The sequence below is a fragment of the Cordyceps javanica genome, chromosome 3 (assembly GCF_051103115.1).
Source record: "Cordyceps javanica chromosome 3, complete sequence".
Classification (NCBI taxonomy): Eukaryota; Fungi; Ascomycota; class Sordariomycetes; order Hypocreales; family Cordycipitaceae; genus Cordyceps; species Cordyceps javanica.
In genome coordinates, this window is record NC_139297.1 from 2,527,691 (window position 1) to 2,543,915 (window position 16,225).

At 50.7% G+C, this 16,225-nt stretch overlaps 4 protein-coding genes across 4 annotated transcripts; 1 reads left to right on the forward strand and 3 right to left on the reverse strand.

The window, feature by feature from the left end:
* Positions 1 to 3,835: 3,835 nt before the first annotated feature.
* V2A60_004968 (P-loop containing nucleoside triphosphate hydrolase protein) lies at positions 3,836 to 6,304 on the reverse strand (the record flags this gene model as incomplete). The annotated part of the gene is made up of 1 exon (XM_083256282.1): positions 3,836 to 6,304. One exon carries the CDS (start codon positions 6,302 to 6,304, stop codon positions 3,836 to 3,838), a length of 2,469 nt encoding a protein of 822 aa, XP_083112408.1.
* A 1,042-nt stretch (positions 6,305 to 7,346) lies between these two features.
* Positions 7,347 to 8,355, reverse strand: V2A60_004969 (proteasome core particle subunit alpha 4; the record flags this gene model as incomplete). The annotated part of the gene is made up of 4 exons (XM_083256283.1): positions 7,347 to 8,065; positions 8,137 to 8,189; positions 8,248 to 8,254; positions 8,325 to 8,355. 4 exons carry the CDS (start codon positions 8,353 to 8,355, stop codon positions 7,347 to 7,349), a joined length of 810 nt encoding a protein of 269 aa, XP_083112409.1.
* Positions 8,356 to 12,319: 3,964 nt separating this feature from the next.
* On the reverse strand, positions 12,320 to 13,097 carry V2A60_004970 (uncharacterized protein; the record flags this gene model as incomplete). Its single annotated transcript, XM_083256284.1, has 3 exons — positions 12,320 to 12,732; positions 12,793 to 12,926; positions 12,988 to 13,097. 3 exons carry the CDS (start codon positions 13,095 to 13,097, stop codon positions 12,320 to 12,322), a joined length of 657 nt encoding a protein of 218 aa, XP_083112410.1.
* Positions 13,098 to 13,811: 714 nt separating this feature from the next.
* On the forward strand, positions 13,812 to 14,599 carry V2A60_004971 (uncharacterized protein; the record flags this gene model as incomplete). Its single annotated transcript, XM_083256285.1, has 2 exons — positions 13,812 to 14,067; positions 14,124 to 14,599. The coding sequence occupies 2 exons, from the start codon at positions 13,812 to 13,814 to the stop codon at positions 14,597 to 14,599; spliced, it is 732 nt and encodes a 243-aa protein (XP_083112411.1).
* Between the last annotated feature and the right edge of the window lie 1,626 nt (positions 14,600 to 16,225).

The following is a 16,225-nucleotide window of genomic DNA, read 5'->3' on the forward strand; positions in this document are numbered from 1 at the left end:
CGTGATGGCAGTGGTCGTGGATGGTGCAATGGAGCAATGGTGCGATGGTGCGATGGTGGTGCGAGAATGAGCTCGATGGCTGTGTTTGCAAGGGACCGGTGGCGCGCAGCAGGCAGTGGGCGGCGGGCGGCGTACAAAAGGGTCCAGACCGTGCCGTCAGTTTGTCGCGATCCAATGTGTCGCAGACCCCGGGATGTCGGGTGGTGCGAGATTGGAGATGAACAGCCAACTCGAGGCTCCAACGTGGAAGAAGGCTGGGCGACCAGATGCTGTGTCTCCCCGTCGGATCTGAACTGGGCTGCCGACTGGCGGAAGAGAGGCAGGCAGGCAGGTAGTTGGATGGCAGTTGGCGGAGCCTCCGATGCACAAGCAGGGGACCGGGAGAGACAAGGTGAGACGAGTGGGAGAAGGAGAGAAGGAGGGAGGACGGGGGGCGGGACAAAGAGAGAAGGCGAGAGCAAAAGAGACAAGAGGAGGAGGAGGATGAAGAATTAAAAAAGGGCAAAATATAGCTAGGTCAAGAATAGGTAGCTGGCACGGCTAGCCACCGAAGCAGCTGGTGGTGGCAGCCGGGGACGATGGCAAGTGGATGGAGATGGGAGGATGAGGTAAGTTGAGTGTTTGCATGAAACTCGTGGCAGTGAATGGCTGTGGAAAAAAAAATTAAGGAAAAAAAAAGGTAAATAGGTCGTTAGCGTGTAAGTATGGAGTAACTGCAGACTACGGGGAGGCAAATGGGTTAGTTTAGTTGGTTACTGATGGACGAGGACAAGAGGCGACAGCCGTCCAAGAAGAGGCAAGCGGGTTTTCTGGTGCTGCTGAGCCTCCTTCATCCAGTCTTTCTGGCTAGCTGGCAGGATGGCAGGTGAGTTGGCGGACAAAGGGTAGGTGCATGTCCTGAAAGCAGCTGACGCAGTCTCGCGTCAGGTACTGGTGGGCTATCAGTACCAAGGTAGTTAGGTACTACCTAGGTAGGCTACTGATTAAGGTAGGTTCCTCGTGCAACAGCCCACCAAACCCACCCGAAAGTCTGGACTGGCACTTGGCACGGTATCAGGGAGGTGCCGACAACGGCTTGTGTTTGCCGCAGCCGGCCGCTCTGGGCTATGCATGTCTTAGCTACAAGTATCCAGTCCGGTGTTGGAAAAAAAAATAGTATGATGATGAATAAAATAAAGGAAAATTAAGTAAAGGGAAAGGACGACAAAATTGTACCAAATAGAAAAAGAATCATCAATCTAACAAGAAAGAATCCAGGTCGATCAACAGTGTGGCGTGCTGCGCCGACACGCCGTCTTTTCAGCCATCGTCACAACCTTGATTCGCTCTGTGCATAGGGCTACTTGCCTGGCCATCCCTGAGCCATACTTACTCGTAACGCAGCTTGAAAGTAGGCAGTGTTAGTAGACTGTGGTAATCGAGTACCCTAGGTACTTAAGTAGCGGTACCTACCTACCTAGGTACGGAAGGTGCTAAAAGGTTGGAGGTAGGTACTAGGTACCTCACCAACCGACCGAGTGGCTTAGTAGGTACTTACTCCAGTCGCCCATCACCGCCTCTTTCAGCATGTGGCGTTCTCTCTGCGTCACATCAAACCACAGACAAGCTTTTTTTTTTTCTCTCATCAATCCCATCGACAGATCAACCCCCCCCCCCCTTCACCCCTGCCCTCGGCCTCGGAACAATCGTCATCAACAGCAAGGCCATCATTGATGCAACACCAACGGCTCGACTTGGCTGCCCCTTTAATCGCTCACTGCACTGCGCTGCTCTAGACTACCCAAGATTCAAAGCTTCAACCCAAATAGAGTAGTTTAAGCCGTCTGTCGCACTGCTTCTTTTTCTTTCTCGTTTTCTTCTCCTTCTTCTTCTGCTTCTGCTTCTTTCCTTCCTTCGTAACTACCCTTGCCTGCTCGTGCTAATCCGCCCCCAATCATTGGTAAAAAAGCAACACCATGCAAGGATTAGCTCCCACTGCCCCCGGCCATGTCAGTAGAGCTCGCCTGGTTGGCTGCCCTGTCAGTTTTACCCATGAGCTGGATTCCGGATGCGCCTGTAATTTGCGCCAAGCCTTCTTCCCCGTCCAAACCTCGATAGCGAATTACTAGTTCGTCTGCTTCCTTCATTCCGCCGATCCCTTTCTTCTCTCCATTAAAACTGGGGAGGAAGGGGGAACAAGAGGGAGGTGGAGCAAGACGAAAAGAGAGGGAAAAAAAAAAGGTTTCAAGAATGATAAAAAACTATAAAATCACAGATAAACCTTGGGAATCAGAACCCATGGGTATTGTATGCCGCCGCTTCTGTCTCTCTCTGGCCTGATATCGGTCCCCGCCACCACGGCAACATCCGCGCACCAGAATTCGTACCGAAGCTTCTTCTCCATCATCAAATTGTACCATGACACCAGCCGACATCGATCAATGGCTCAAAATGGTACCATCTCAAAGAAGAAACCCGAAAAACGCCGTCATCTCAGAAGAGAAATGATACACATCCCAACCTGAAATCATGAAAGACCCCCTCCCCCCTTCCTCTTCTCCCTCCCGTCCACACCCCTTTCTCCTCCGTCGGTATCTCACATGATGCCGTGCCGCGCCTTGCGCAACATCCCTAGCTTAGTATCCCGCTCAATCCAGTATACATGGAAGGCTCATCGGCCGCATGGAAACATGCAAGTCTCGTTGCGTGGCGCCCCCCGGAGTCGGCATTTCCATGCTAGCATCCGCACTCACGGACACACGTCCATGTGCGCCACAGTCTGATCTACAACGCCATGGCAAAACCATACAGACGAAAGAAGAGGAAAGGAGAAGACCTTCCCCTCCTCCTTCCCTCCTCCGTTCTGACCGTGGCCCAGCTTCATTACGCCCATGACCAAGTCTCATGATTGAGCTCGTACGCGCGGTAGCCCGCCTTCTGGATGATTGGCCCATCGCCGGCAAACACTCGCAGAGCCTCCTCCTCCTCCTCCTCCCTCTTCTCCGTCGTAGTCCAGCCATGCCAGCGCATCTGCCCACCTGCCCGCCTGTCAGGTCCATCATGCGGCCCTCTTTTCCCACCAACGTCCAACGTCACGCAGCAATCCGAGCGTTGGGGGAGGTAGGTAGGCTGGGAGGAAAATTCTTCAGCTGGCAAGCTCTCGCCACACTGCAGATATAACCACAGGCCATGACTGTAGAGGTAACTGACTGCCCACAATGCGCAAGCAGTATATGCGTGAAGCAGCGCAAACGTAACTCGGTCGTTGCACTTCCGACCACTTGGGCATTCATTGTGGCTTGTACACTCTTGGACCCTGCGTCGGTCCATGAGGAGGAAAAAAATGGGAACAAATAGAAAAATGGGATAGGGGACAAGGAAAAAAAAAGATGCATGCATGCAGTGACCTCCTGCTGCGCCTGCAGCTCATACAGTCCATGCATATGCCGCATGTCTATATAGGTGCCTGCCCAAGTACTCCGAATCATCATGGAAAGGGCTACTTGAGAGTGAGAGCTCATTACGGCGATCGGGCAGTAAGCCTCCTTATTCACAACAAGATGCCAACACGCGATAATTTTTTTTTTGGCTTGAGCTTTATTCTTTTAAAGAGCCAAAAGAATTACAAGTCTATCATTCAGCTGGCTAACTCGCTAGCAACAGCTTGTACGCAGCACCGTCTACAGTGCTTCCAATATCCCAAAGCAAACCCCGTGCTAAAAATGTAAAACGCAAATAATACACAAAGCGACTGGCTGTCTGCACAACTGCAGCTGCCGCACATTCTTATTGCAAAGCAATCCGTAGCAAAACGCCTCCGAGCAGTCCGGTTCGCTGCCCACGCAGCAAGTGTGCCTCACTCGCCCGCTGCACGCCGGGCATTTTCTCTGCCAATCTTTTTGAAAAAGGCATTGCTCTCCTTCTTCCCCTTCTTCTTAAGACCCTGATTGACCTTCTTGTTCTGCTCAATGTAAGCCATGTCTTGCCCGCCGCTGAGCTCACCCAGCGTGCCAGCCGTTCGCCGGACCCTCTTCTTGGCCCGTCCCATGCTACCGCTGTGGAACAAGTCATCCGTAATGTCCTCGTCTTCCGCGCCCTCATTCTCAACCAACACCTTTTGCAGCAACTCTCGGCGCTCGGCTGCGGTCGCAAACGCCAGCCCGGGCGTCTGCTCAATATTGGCCAGCTGTGTAATGACCTTGAAGGCATAGCCCTGGTCGACGAGGAATGCCTGCCTCTTCGACGAAAAGTACATTTCTTGCGTATCCTTCGACACAAGTGAATAGAAAAAAGCATTAAATCCTTCATCGTTACGTCGTTTGGCTCGCAAAATGCGTCCTAGGCGTTGCGCCTCTTGACGTCGTGACCCATAGTGCGATGAGATCTGAATCAGGCACGTAGCCTCGGGCAAGTCGAGCGACGTATCGCCAATCTTGGACAGGAATAATGTGTTCACGAGTGGATTGTGCTGGAAGTTTTCCAACACTTTGAGTCGCTCCGCCTGCCCTGTGCCGCCGTAAATGAAGGCTTTGCCAAGTTTGAGTGCGTATGCCTTGAGAGCATAGACATTGTCAGAAAAGACAATAATCTTGTCTCCGCGAGACTCGTGATAATTAATAAGATATTGACAGGCCTGGAATTTTCGTGGGTTCATAATGTAGAGCAAATTCTTCTTCCGGGATGGTGCACGAAGATATTCATCGTAAAACTCTGTTGGCATAGCACACCAAACCTCCGCGCACTGCACCCGTGCAATGTGGCCTTGCTTTGAGAGTTCCATCCAGTTGGCTTCAAAAAGCTTGGGCCCAATCAGAAAGTTGAGATCAGAAATCTTGTCGTCTTCTCGTAGCAATGTAGCGGTTAAGCCTAGCTTGGAATGTGTTTTGATAGACGAAGTGACTCTGCGGAAAATGTTTGCCGGGACAACGTGGACTTCGTCAAGTAACATGAGACCCCATTCTCTCCCGGTAAGGAATTTCATCATCTTTTCCGCATCGTAAGATCGCGCTCGCGATTGAGTGACCATGGAATACGTGGTGACAATGATGCCGGTACTACCCGTAAAGACGGACCCTTTGGAGTCGGATGTGAAAGCCACAATGTCATCGGGGTTGATGTTCGACCACTTCAAAAATTCGTTTCGCCACTGCACGACCGACATGGAGCTGGTACAGAGGACAATCACGCCCTTCTGAATAGTGCATGCAGCTGTAATGCCAACCAGAGTCTTGCCGGCACCACACGGCAGAACGATGAGACCGCTCTTGGCTCTGCCGTTACCAAACATCTTGCTTAGGCTCTTTTCTTGATACGGGCGAATTTGGGTTCCCGGTCGAAGATCGATATCAAGATTGGGGTTTGCTTCATCACGTCGAAAATCATATTCTTCAAGGACCGGGTAGCCAAGGTTGAGGCATTCTTTTTGTACTGTCTCAACATCCTTGTCTGCGATTTCGAAGGCGTGCGTGACCTCTTGGTCGTCGTCGTCGTCATCATCCAGTCTTGATTTGCCACTTTCCGGAATCGCCTGCTGTTCGTTCTCGCCTGTTTGGAGCCCATCCGCCTGTTTGACGCCCGCAGCGTTCTTGGTACCAGGAATGACCAACCCACCAATCTTCGGCGCTGCCGTGGTGGTAATCTCCTCAGTTCCTTGAACACGGAGTGGGCCAATTTTAGGGTTTTTGAGCAGCATTTGCAGCATCGCCGGGTCTGGGCTTTCGACATAGTACTTGGTGTTTTTCAACACAAGTTTGACTTTGCCATATGTTTGTGTGCAGCTGGTGATAAACGCCCGGATTTCGTCGGGCAACGGTGTCTTGAGAAATCTCTCAAGCGTATTAATGATATCCAAGGGTGACAGGCCTACAGACACGGCAGCGTACAGGCTGTGCATGGTAAGGGCATACTCGTGCATAAAGGTCGGTCGAGACAAGGGCTCGGAAATGGTGACGAGGAAGTCTTGTGCTTGTTCAGCCAAGGGGCTGAAGCTTTCGAGGATGATGCGACCCTTTTGGGGATCGATCCATAGTGGTCTATTCCGGTGGTCCTTTTTCAGGACAAGATACGAATAGTCATTGTCACCAAAGATATGTGGAATCGGCTCTTTAATATGGTGTCGCTTCTGGTATCGGTTCAGAGAGAATCGATCTATATTCTTGTCGATATCGCGCTCGAGGACCTCGTCAATCGGTGCGTCGTCTTCCTCGACTTCATCGTTGCTATCGATGCTTCGAGGCGTCGCAACACCTGGCGTGCCTACACGCGATGTCCGCCCGGTCTTTGCTCCCCCTTGCACATTGCCGCTGGCTTTCCGCTTGGGAGGCATTTTGAGGCACTAATGCCTTCCGCACCGAGCTGTAGCAAGCAAGCAAAGCCGTGCAGGATAACTGATCGCTACCGGCGTCCTGCAGGACGTTAATGTTGTAGGTGGCGAGATGCTCGGCGTGAAGATGTTCTAGCGCCCACTAAAAAGTACCTAGGAAGATCGCTGACTAAAACTTGCCTGCGCGCACAACAGCGTGGGGTGGCACTTGGCCACCCCTCCAAAAGTCGCAAATGTCAACTTGGCTATCATTTAGTTCCTTACATATCTTCAGTATTGAAATCCCAGCCAATAATGTGGTGAGTGAAAACACGATAGATGCTAAAGACTTTCGGAGCTCTAACAGGACAGTAGCAAGCATATTCTCAATGCGCAGGTCGCGATCCGCTCACCTTGCTGTACGATGATTGTCACCCAGCCCCTAATATTCCGAGACCTAAACATTTGACCGCTTCATCTAGGCCGAAAATGGTTCGACTGTGCAGAGTGCCATGCTGAACAAGAGCAGCACCCACTTGTTCAATCATTCGATATGACATTCGCGTGCAAAAAGTGTAAAAAATGCTTCCGGAAAGATACCCAAGAATTCGACGAGAGCGATGAATACTGCCCCCACTGCGATAATCACTTCGTAATCGAAGCCAAGATTGCCAAACCAGCGCTCACTATCGAAGGTGACGATACTCGTATGAATAATAAGCTTTTGAAAGACGACAGAGCACGAGGCAAACCTCTTCTTCGATCGATGTTCGACCCGGACGACGACGCTGATAAGCTGGGCTAGCGGCAGTTCACACATATAAATTCTGGGTTTCTTTTTTTTTGGACATTTCAGTGGGATATTTATCGGTGCTTTGAAGCCAAGACCGGCTTGAGGAGTGCATGTCGTTTGTACGGTGGCGTTTGTTCTTCGAGCATCATTCAAAAGTTTCCATTCAAGGAGCGAGTTCTTGCAATAGAGTGTTCATACAGTGGTTTTGTCCTATCAATAACGGTAGATAGCTGCCCGATACCTGGTCAACCACGAGTTGCGTTTGCTGCCAAATTACTCGGCGGCAGAGTCATCCTGGCTTCTCGTGGGAATTGCTGTGCCACTGATGGCTGGAGTGCGGCCAGTCTTCTTCTTGGCAGCCTCTTCCTGCTTCTCCTGCTCGATCTCCTTAACATAACGCTCGATCTCTTCCGTAGGAAGCATTTCGATAGTAGCGCCGGGGGCCATCAGCGCAATCTCAATATTCTTGGCGCCTGTTTGCACAACTTCCAGTAGGGACTTGATAGCCAGGCGGATAGTAGCCTCCCGGTCCATCTCCTCTTTGTAGTTGCGCTCCAGAAACTCGCGGACGGTCTTGCTGGAGCGGCCGATGGCGTTGGCCTTCCACGCAGAATAGATGCCCGACGGCTCAGTCTGATAGAGGCGAGGGACCTTGCTGTTCTTGTCGAAACCGACAACCATGGTGCTGATGCCGAAAGGACGGACACCACCAGCCTGAGTGTACCGTTGTTGCACGCCGGCAACGTATTTTGTGATGTATTCGATGGTAGCTGGGTCTTCGACAGTCAGCCTATGCGACTGAGCCTCTAGACGGGCCTTGTCCACCAGGATTCGGGCGTCGGCATTCAGGCCAGCAAAGGCAAGGGCGACGTGGTTGTCGAGGACTTGGATCTTGGAAGGGGTGATTCGGGTATCTTGGAGCTTCATGGCAGAGCGCTTCTCACAGCCCAGAACAACAACATCCTGGCCTTTGACGCCCACGGCACAGGTTCCTGTAAAATGAAGCAATGAGAAGCGTGTCCAGCAGCTGGGACGGCGTGACGCCGCCAATGCAAGCACTTACCTCGCTTCACAGCTTCACCAGCATATTCAACCTGGAAAACGTGTCCATCAGGACTAAAATCAGCGTTAGCATGCGGCGCAATGGATGGTTCTTCGAGGTGGTCATCATTACCTAAATACTGTTGTACATATTAGCGTCAAGCAACAGAAGGTGAGGGAAGGTGTTGTATGTGATATGGGGATACGTACCCGACAGGGCTCTGTCATAACCTGAAGCCATTGTCTCTGTAGCTGGATGCTTCTATTTTGACGACAGAATTTGCGCGCAAGAGAAGGGACGTTGCGCGTGAGGGATTGGAAGATGGGCGATAGCAAGTTGTATGTTGCGCGAGGTCCAGAGCAGGCACAGGGAATGATGCGTAGGTAGCTTGCTAGTGGAGCTTCGTCAGAGTGGCAGCCTGCCTGCGCGACCGTGGGCGGGACTGATGCTGACCTAACCAGCGGGTGGTCTTTACCCGAGGTTTTACCCGATATACCGACGACACTCGGGGCATAACAATGTTAAACAATGTACTGGTAGAAAACGATAATTAGTAAAATTGCCCTGGTAAGTTATGAATTTGTATGCTTTCAAGCTTTTCATAACCAGTCAATCTGATCAGAAGAATGGTCTTGCATAATATTGACGGATGAAGGACGAAGGTGGTGTGCAATTGGATATGCCCCCCCGTGTAAGTGTGCTTCATGCACTCTGGCCATGGCAGCTATTCTCGCCAAGAAACAGAACATCAGCAAGGAATATGTAGTTACAATTCCGGAGTAGCTCACAGGATAACTTATACTGTATAGCTATCACTTAATTTTGACGCCAAAAATGATGTAGTACCAAGCTTCAAAGGCTGAGGGCATATCTGCCTACCCTATACCGTATACTCATAACGAAGTAAACACATCCGGGCTGGGCCCTGCTAATAACCTAGAAATAGAGGAGGGGAGGGGGGGGTTGTACCCAAAAAATTAATTTTCCTGGTCGACGTATTACCCAGCACACGGGCGCTGGTATCCCGTGTCTACCTGCCGATGCAGCCACATGTCACCACGAAGCTGAAGCGCTTTCAGCCGGATCATATGGTCACTAAGTCAATTGCCCCCAACCCGTTCCCTCCTTCTCTCCACCACCTTGTTCACTTTGTACTCCACGTCCCGATACCATCACGCCAAAATGAAGCGTCTCTGTATCTGATAGTGCTGGGGTCTATGGAGACAGGTCGACAACCTGCATAATGTGACATACTACACTGATTGTAGGAATTGTAACATGAAAATGGATTCTAGGAACAACGCTACATTTACATGAGACACATATCATAAAGGGTGTACAATACCTCAGCTATGGCCTACACGGCCTGCTCCAGCCTATGGTTACACTATACTCGAAGACACATATCACAAAGGGGTATGCAGTACATCAGCCGTGGCCTGCACGGCCTGCTCCAGCCTATGGTTATACTGTACTCTAAGACACATATCACAAAGGGCTGTGCAATACATCAGCTGTGGCCTGCACGGCCTGCACGGCCTGCTCCAGCCTGTGATTACACTGTACTCTGAGACACTTCTGATGAACATGAGAGTGATTAGTTATAAATACTGCATGGATCGGAATATTAAGAACCTGGATTACTCTTCTATCAGTTTCTTGTCTCTGTCTCCACAAGACGATATTATCTGTTTCTGAGCCCTCTGCAGCACTCGGACGCCGTTTTGTGCGTGAACCGGAGTATGACGACCTTTGTACACTCAAGGCCCTATGACAAAGAGTTGCCAACATGGGCAGCGAACACTACCTCGCTTTCCATCCGAGTCAGCATTCACAGCGACTTGGCTACCCAAGCATCGCAGCAGGTTCTAGGCACATGGAGACACGCTGGTCTGCCAACCCAGTCCGTTGATGGCGAAGAATACCTAGGTTGCGCTTCACGACAGCATGGCATTTCTCTTTCTATTCCGGAGGCACCTCCAAAACGTATACCGAGCGCTGCCAAGATGTTCGATATGATTTGCGTTTTAGATAGTAGGTACCTTCAGTGAACTCCGTACCGCTGCGAGTGAATAGACTGACAAGGAATAGGCAGACAAGACGAACGAAATCGTCAAGACGGCTATTCTTCTTGGCGAACAAAGGTTGCAATCCTGCGTACTCTGGCTGGTGTTTTCATAAAATGTCCGGTATCATTGGTTGGGGTATTGAAGCCTGCCATCGCCTACCATCGGAGTTTGGGCTTATTCTCCCTTGGCTTTCCCGCGGATCGGCACTCATTCGCCGAGCTGTTTCCAACCCGACTACATGACTTTCCCTGTTGGTAAGACCGACCCCAGTCGCTCTTCAATGCCTGAACGTAGCCTCTGACCCTATCTCAGCATCATGACGCAAAGTCTGGCTTTTGGCTTGGGGCTCAAGCTGTCTACCAAAGATGTCGCATCCCTTCATTGCTTAAACTTGGTGAGCACCGGCGCTCTGGCATTGAGCAACGATATATTGAGCTGGCCCAAGGAGAAGCTTGAACATACATCGAGTAACAAGGATACATGCTCGAGCATGACAATCTTCCTTCGGCAGCCCGGCAGCGACGAGAGGCAGGCCCTGTTACAGTGCCGCCGCAGGCTCATGCAGTTCGAGATGAAAGCATCACGTCTCGCGGACGAGCTATTGTCCAATCCTCGTACACATTTCAAGATTAGAAAGATGGCACAAGGATACCTCTTGCTCATTGCAGGGTTGGCCGTATGGCAATGCGTGTGTAAGAGATATAGCAGTACAGGACCGACGGCGAACCTCGTCAAGGAGGTGTTGGAGCTACAGTTGCCACTTGCAGCTTTGGACGACGCTTTTGAGGCGGAGTTGGAGTTGATCATGAATGGATATATGTCTATCTATAGAAAGCACTTCAATTAAAAGATACTTTGACATCAGAATTCAATTTGATCACTACAATCCATCGCGGCAGGTCCACGATGAAGGGCAAATATACTTACATCCTAGATTGTGCACTTGGACTGTTTTGCAGCAAAATCATGACTCATACAACTACCTCACCCCAAAGTAAGCTTCCATCCCCTCAAGCTTTTGCTGTATATTAGCTGGTCGTTTCTGCCAGACAAAAAGCGATGCCAGAAAGCAGGCGCCAGATACACCAATTGACACCTGCATAATGTCTTGGAAAGCAGAAATGTATGCCCGTCGCAGAAAGATTAACTGCGCGGCGGTGAACGAGGTGACGGAGAGCGGCGACTGGTAAAACTCACGCAGCTGTGTCTGACTGAACTCGCCCTGCAATTCACGAATCACTCGGGTTTGCAGCAGAATGAAGCTGATAGCGACCCCAATACTCCCCCCAGAGATCCTCATTTGCGCAATGATACCCTGAGCAACCGCTGCAAAATGATTAGCCGTTTGATACAGGTCATGTGTGAGTATTGGGATAGCATGACATGGTTTTTCATGTCTGTGTGCAAGGCGGCTAGAAGCGTCGTCGTAGCTATGTTCATGCCTGCACCAAACCCTAAGATAGCCAAATAGCCCCGCTGCGCTGAGAGAGATGAGCTGGAGCCGGAGAGCCGGGAGAGCAAAACAGACGCAGCTATCATAAGGACGCTTGAGATGCTTAGCAACCAGAATGTAAAGTTCGTCTTGCGAGAGATGATTCCAGCACTTGCTGCCCCAACTGCACTGCCACCGAGGAGCGGCAGTAACAGGAGACCAGCTTGAATTGCATTATATAGATCTGTGACTTGAGCACGAATTGGGACGTGGAAAATTGCAACGCATAGGACGTGACTCGCAAATAGAGTATCACTATTGATGTTCGGTGAGAAGCCGTACCTGAGAATTATGTTCAGTCTTTATACGTACACTAGAGATGCCAGAAGTATTTTATTCGAAAGAATATCCCATGGCAGTTGAGGAGAGATGCCAACAAAGCGAGAAGACTTGGACACAAGACGCTCCCATGCGACTAGACAAATCCACATCACTGCCGACAAGATGAGATTGGAGATGGTCGTGGAGCTTGACCATGAATACACCCCAATCGATGCCTGGCTGGTTATAAAAATCGGTATCGTGACACCGGCGAGGATCAGAATGGCACCCACAAAATCGAGGTTTCGAATGCTCAATTTCTCCCTGGCGGTCCCATGGACCTTATCCTTTCGCCAGAATAGCAGCAGAAGCAACAGGGCAATCAAAGCACATGGTCCACTAGCGAGCCATCAATAAGAATATCATGTTCTCGTGCATACTGCTTCGAATGTTGTTTCACGTACTTGATCCAAAATGCGAAGCGCCAACCAACATGGGTAGCAAGAAGGCCGCCAACAATCGGCCCAGCCACTCCTGCAAGGGCAACGATGCCACCAAGCACGGCAAATATGAGAGTTAGGAGCCGCGGTGGCGTCATTTCCAGATAGACAACCAGGGATGTGGCATAAAGCCCGGCTGCTCCAGCACCCTGCAAAGCACGAAATCCAATAAGTTGATCCAGACTTCGCGATGCGCCACAGGCCATAGACCCGGCAAGAAAAACGGTCAACGACACACAAATGACGAGTTTTCGGCCTACAATATCGGACAGCTTAGCCAAGAAGACCGCGAGCCCTATGCCACAATGAGCCGTCCGATTTTCTACTCGTTTGAGCGTAATCAACCTTTACTGACCGCCATCCAGGAGTGTATAAGAAAGGACGACCCATTGCGATCGTTGAAAGCCACCGAACTCGTGAGTGATATCCAGCAACATGGTTGCTACGACTGTGGCATCCATCAAGGAAAGGAAGAGGCCCATCCCGACGCTGAGGAGCGATGGTCAGCAATTTGCTCGACAGCGACTCCACATGATGAGGTGAAATCTACCAGCCCAAGATCATGGCAAGTCGCCAACCTTCTAGGCGACCGAGGTTGCTCTCGGCGGCGGTCAAGCGGACCTCTTGCGTGCCGGCCTGCTCACCGCTACTGCTGAACATGTCCGCGCTGGTGATTTTGCATAGATCAAATGACGAAGCTAAAAGGAATATACTGGCGGGATAGGCAGATTAGCACGGATATCGCCATGTGTATAATCATTCCCAACGTTACCACTGGTCGCAGGCAGTATATCAAACTGTTCAGGGCGAGACAACGGAAGCCGTCTCGGTAAAATATACTCCGTATGACCCAGACATATTAAAATTCCTATAATTTGCGCAGCTGCAGCTTTGTACTGCAGCTGGAGCCTATTTGGAACCGCATTTTTGAGCCCTGTCCGAGACAATGTGCAGATCAGTGCCCAGACGCCGACGCAGCTCAGCTGTGACAACACCATCACCACAAACGCCATGTCTGAGTGTGATATTCGGGTGATGAGAGGCAAAGTTTTTTGTTTAATCAAATTATGTGGATACCATCATTGTGGTCTAGAATCGCATGTAAATATGTAAGGACGGAGAGTCGCTGCGTCGGAGCAAGGTCTCACAGTTGGACAGCTGCGCGACGACCTTTGGAAATTATCCCAAAAACTTCACCAAGCCCTATAATTGGCCGCATTTAGCTCTTTTTGGAAGATTCATAATCATCAGCACTGTGATGGGCGACTGGACGACTAGAAAATTTAGGAGATGCTTCCCAATCGACCAGAGGGTGTCGGGCGAAATGACAGTCTTCTAGCAGGATGTCTCAACGGTATTCTCCAGAGCTGCTCAATGGTATACCTTGGTATTCGGAAACTGAAGAATTCCGCCAAGTACCGGTACCAGGCGAGAACACCGCCAACCGCGACTGGCATCGCCACGATGGTGTCGTCGCTCAGCAAGACACCTGTGCATCTGAGCGCCATCTTCGGCGCGGGCGCCTGTACCAACGAAGCTGATACAAATAAACTTATTCAGAATGCCGCTGAGCTCGCCGCTTGGTCCGTCGCGGGTAACATTCCCATTCTTTCCATCTACGACAAACAGGGTAAGTGTTACCTTGTGTTATCTGCATAAAATTCACTTTGTTCATCGCGGTGACAGGAATCCTGAAGAAGAACGCACGGTCACTGCAAATCTTTGCCAGTCTGCGAATTAAGCAATTTATTCCGAGCCAGAAGCATCGGGTATGCATTCACGTAGATGGTAGGCAGAGTTCAGTCAGGGAGAGCCCTGACGGTGAGCCGCCCGGCCTCACCATCTACCTAATATCTGAGGAAGATGGCAGGTGCGCCATTGGAAGCATCACTGACGCGCTTGCTGAAAAGGTCAGAGATGGTGATGTCACTATTGACGAGGTATCGACCGATCTGCTGGCAGAGCAGCTGTACTCGTCAGTTATGCCGGCACCGGACCTTGTTGTCGTGTTCGGGACTGCAATGAAGCTCTGCGGCTATCCACCCTGGCATCTGCAACAGGCAGAGATTGAGACGCTGCGTGATAGTGATGAGTTCACCTATGTCGCATTCGCGCATGCGCTGCGAGGCTATGCAAGAGCGGAAATGCGGCATGGCAAATGAAGCCACCACCCATGTGAAGTTCACTGAGTTGTTAGTCAATACATTTATGCTGCCCGCTTCTGCGTTACACTTGCGAGACAGTGACGACAGAGAATGACTTTGACAAGGGCATTCTAGTAAGACATGGTGAACCCAATCACATGCGCGGTTATGCTTGACAAAGGTCGTTTTGTTTTCAGTGTATCCACGGCTGGCGCAGTCCGGATTAAAAAAGTTGACATTTTAGAAGAAAGGATACTGGACGACCAAGTCCAACTGCCCATACGCTACAGATTTTCAGTTGCTCAAACATCGCAAAGAGAACACATCTACTTGCAGAAAGGAGAATGAGCTCATTGACCCCTCATCAGCATACCAAGCCACCTCTGCCAACGAGAGGCCGTCTCAAGCAATGATGATTGGCCTTGCCGCCACCACGGCAAAACGTGGCCAAATACCGCAACATGTTGCCTTTATCCTGGATGGGAATCGACGTTGGGGGCGACGTCGAGCTTGCTCCTTGCGCAGTGCGTACATGGCAGGATGGGAGCAGCTGACAAAGGTTTGGCGTTGCCATTTACTACTCCCCGACGCATGTATTCATGGTAACCCCAAAACCACCAGTACGTCGAATTCTGCAACCGGTGCGGCGTCAGGGCGGTGTCCCTGTATGTTTTCAGTGTCGAGAACTTCAAGCGGTCCGATGAAGAGGTCAGCGCCATCATAGATATCCTTCTCGCAAGGTTGGGCGAGCTGGTACAGCTCATGGATACCCTCGACATGTCAATTAGGATATGTGGACAGCGCGAACTCATTAGTCCGGCGGTGTTGGTGGCGCTGAACCATGCAGTTGAAAAGACTAAGCAAAATAAGAGGTACGCTCCATTCCACCCCTTTTTTTTTCTTGATTTGATCTGAAATATCTGTTGACTATATTCTCAGTGCTATTCTCAATATTTGCTTTGCATATGCTTCAACTGCGGAGATTCGGACAGCGGTACAATGCAGCATCCGGGAGTGCCTCGAACATCGAGCTACGGGTGATGAAGTGGATAGTCCCAGTAATAAAGCCGCAGTCGACATGGTTGGCCGTTTGGATAGGAAAATGTATACGGCGGATAGCCCGCCTCTGGACCTGCTCATCCGCACTGGCGACACGCACCGTCTCAGTGACTTTTTGCTTTGGCAGTGCAGCCAAGAAACCTCCATCGTGTTTGTGGAAAAGACTTGGCCAGAGCTGAGTGTCGGCCGCATCCTGGCCATCTTGATGGAGTGGCGTCGAGGCAATCTCAGGCACGCACGCCAAGTTTTTTGCGGAGAATCATAATTCTGTGGACTGTGGACGATGAATTATGCCCTCAGTTGTATATGGTTTGGTGGGGGCGGCGGGCCGGTCGTAGGCTCTGACGAGACTTATAGATTAGCTTAAATGAGCCAAGAGGTCCGATGTCACGAGGCCTACCGACCGCGTTATCATAGTTACCATACTGGTAAGATGGTGGTGTTGAGCTCTGCCGTCGGCATGATGGGCTATGAATCGGCTTCGCTTGAGCTTGCATCCTGTGACACGCTATGGCGATCGGCGGTTCTGCAGCAGTAAAACAACTTTTTGTTTTTTTTCCCTTGGAGAAGGAATATCGAATAGAC